The sequence below is a fragment of the Pteropus medius genome, unplaced genomic scaffold (genome assembly GCF_902729225.1).
Source record: "Pteropus medius unplaced genomic scaffold, Ma_sr-lr_union100, whole genome shotgun sequence".
NCBI classification, from domain to species: domain Eukaryota; kingdom Metazoa; phylum Chordata; class Mammalia; order Chiroptera; family Pteropodidae; genus Pteropus; species Pteropus medius.
The window spans coordinates 20028393-20029514 of NW_024349803.1; the positions used below are offsets into that span (position 1 = coordinate 20028393).

A 1122-nucleotide genomic window follows, 5' to 3' on the forward strand; every position below is an offset into this window, starting at 1 on the left:
GTAGACCCTAACCCCCTACCCAGGGCACCACTCACCCTCAGGTCTCCAACGCAGACGGAAGCCCTGCGCCCCGGGCACCGGCTGCCAGCGCAGCCTCAGCGAGTGCTCCCCTCGCTGCACTACGCGGAGGGTCTCTAGGGCAGGCTGCGGCTCAGGCGCTTGAGAGAAAGCATGGGAATCAGGCAGGCTCCGCCCTCACCGGTCCCTGCACCAATCCCAAACCAATCGGCCCCTCTGCCTATGCCAAGCTTCATCCCTTCTCCCCGCAGGCTCACTACCGAGCTGTGGTCCTTATTCCCATTCGAGCACAAACCCCGCCCCCGAACTGTCCAGGCCACCAATCCAAGGCTCGCCCCAGCCCAAGCTCCGCCTACGCGTGGTGACGACAATGGAGACTGGTGCGCCCTCACGGTCCCCGACCAGGGCGGTCACTCGCACCGAGTAGCTGACTCCGCCTTCGAGGCCCCGTATTTCTGCGGAGTCCGTGTTTCCTGGGAGTATCTGTTGTCTCGTGGGGCCACCTGGCCAGGCCAGCATAAGGCAACGGTCAGGGGTGGGGGTGGCTGAGCAGAGAGGGCACTTCCAGCCAGGGAGGACAAGGGCAGGGTCAGGGAACCATACCCTCGCTCCGGCCCCAGGCCAGTCTGTAGGCTGTGGCTCCAGTGACCCCCACCCAGGTGACCCGCAGGACATCACTGGAAGCATTGAGGATCTGCAGCTTTGACACACTGCCCACCGGCTCAGGGTCTGGGGGTAGAGACAGGGGTAAGGGTCAGGGGCCAGTAGATGGCTGGGAGAGAACGGGGTGGCAATGCAGGCATGGTCAGTGCAGGGAGGTCGGAAGGTCAGCAAGAAGTTAATGCAGACAGATCAGTGTAGGAGGCCCATGAGAGAAGGGAAGTCAGTGCCTGGAAGAGGGCAGTGTGGAGCAGCCAGGAGGTCACTGTAGGTGGACACTTAGTCCATGTGGGGTGAGTGTGTAGAGAGAAGTCACTGAGCAGTGATGGAGTGGGCAGCTGCGGCAGTCGGGAACACACAGCAGGGCAGGGTAGCCAAAGAAGTGTGGTTGGCAGCTGGCCAGGGTCCACTCACGGGTCTTCACAACCACAGAAGCGGGGGTCC

The 1122-nt window shown here is 62.8% G+C and overlaps 1 protein-coding gene across 1 annotated transcript in view; it reads right to left on the reverse strand.

The window, feature by feature from the left end:
• The window catches only part of COL7A1 (collagen type VII alpha 1 chain), a 37345-nt gene that overhangs the window by 26575 nt on the left and 9648 nt on the right, over positions 1 to 1122 (reverse strand). The window contains exons 17-20 of the mRNA XM_039836812.1: positions 1093 to 1114; positions 622 to 747; positions 375 to 521; positions 36 to 158 (exon numbers count right to left, since the gene is read on the reverse strand). Coding sequence (XP_039692746.1) covers positions 36 to 158; positions 375 to 521; positions 622 to 747; positions 1093 to 1114 — 418 coding nt within the window. The remainder of the gene's footprint in view (positions 1 to 35; positions 159 to 374; positions 522 to 621; positions 748 to 1092; positions 1115 to 1122) is intronic.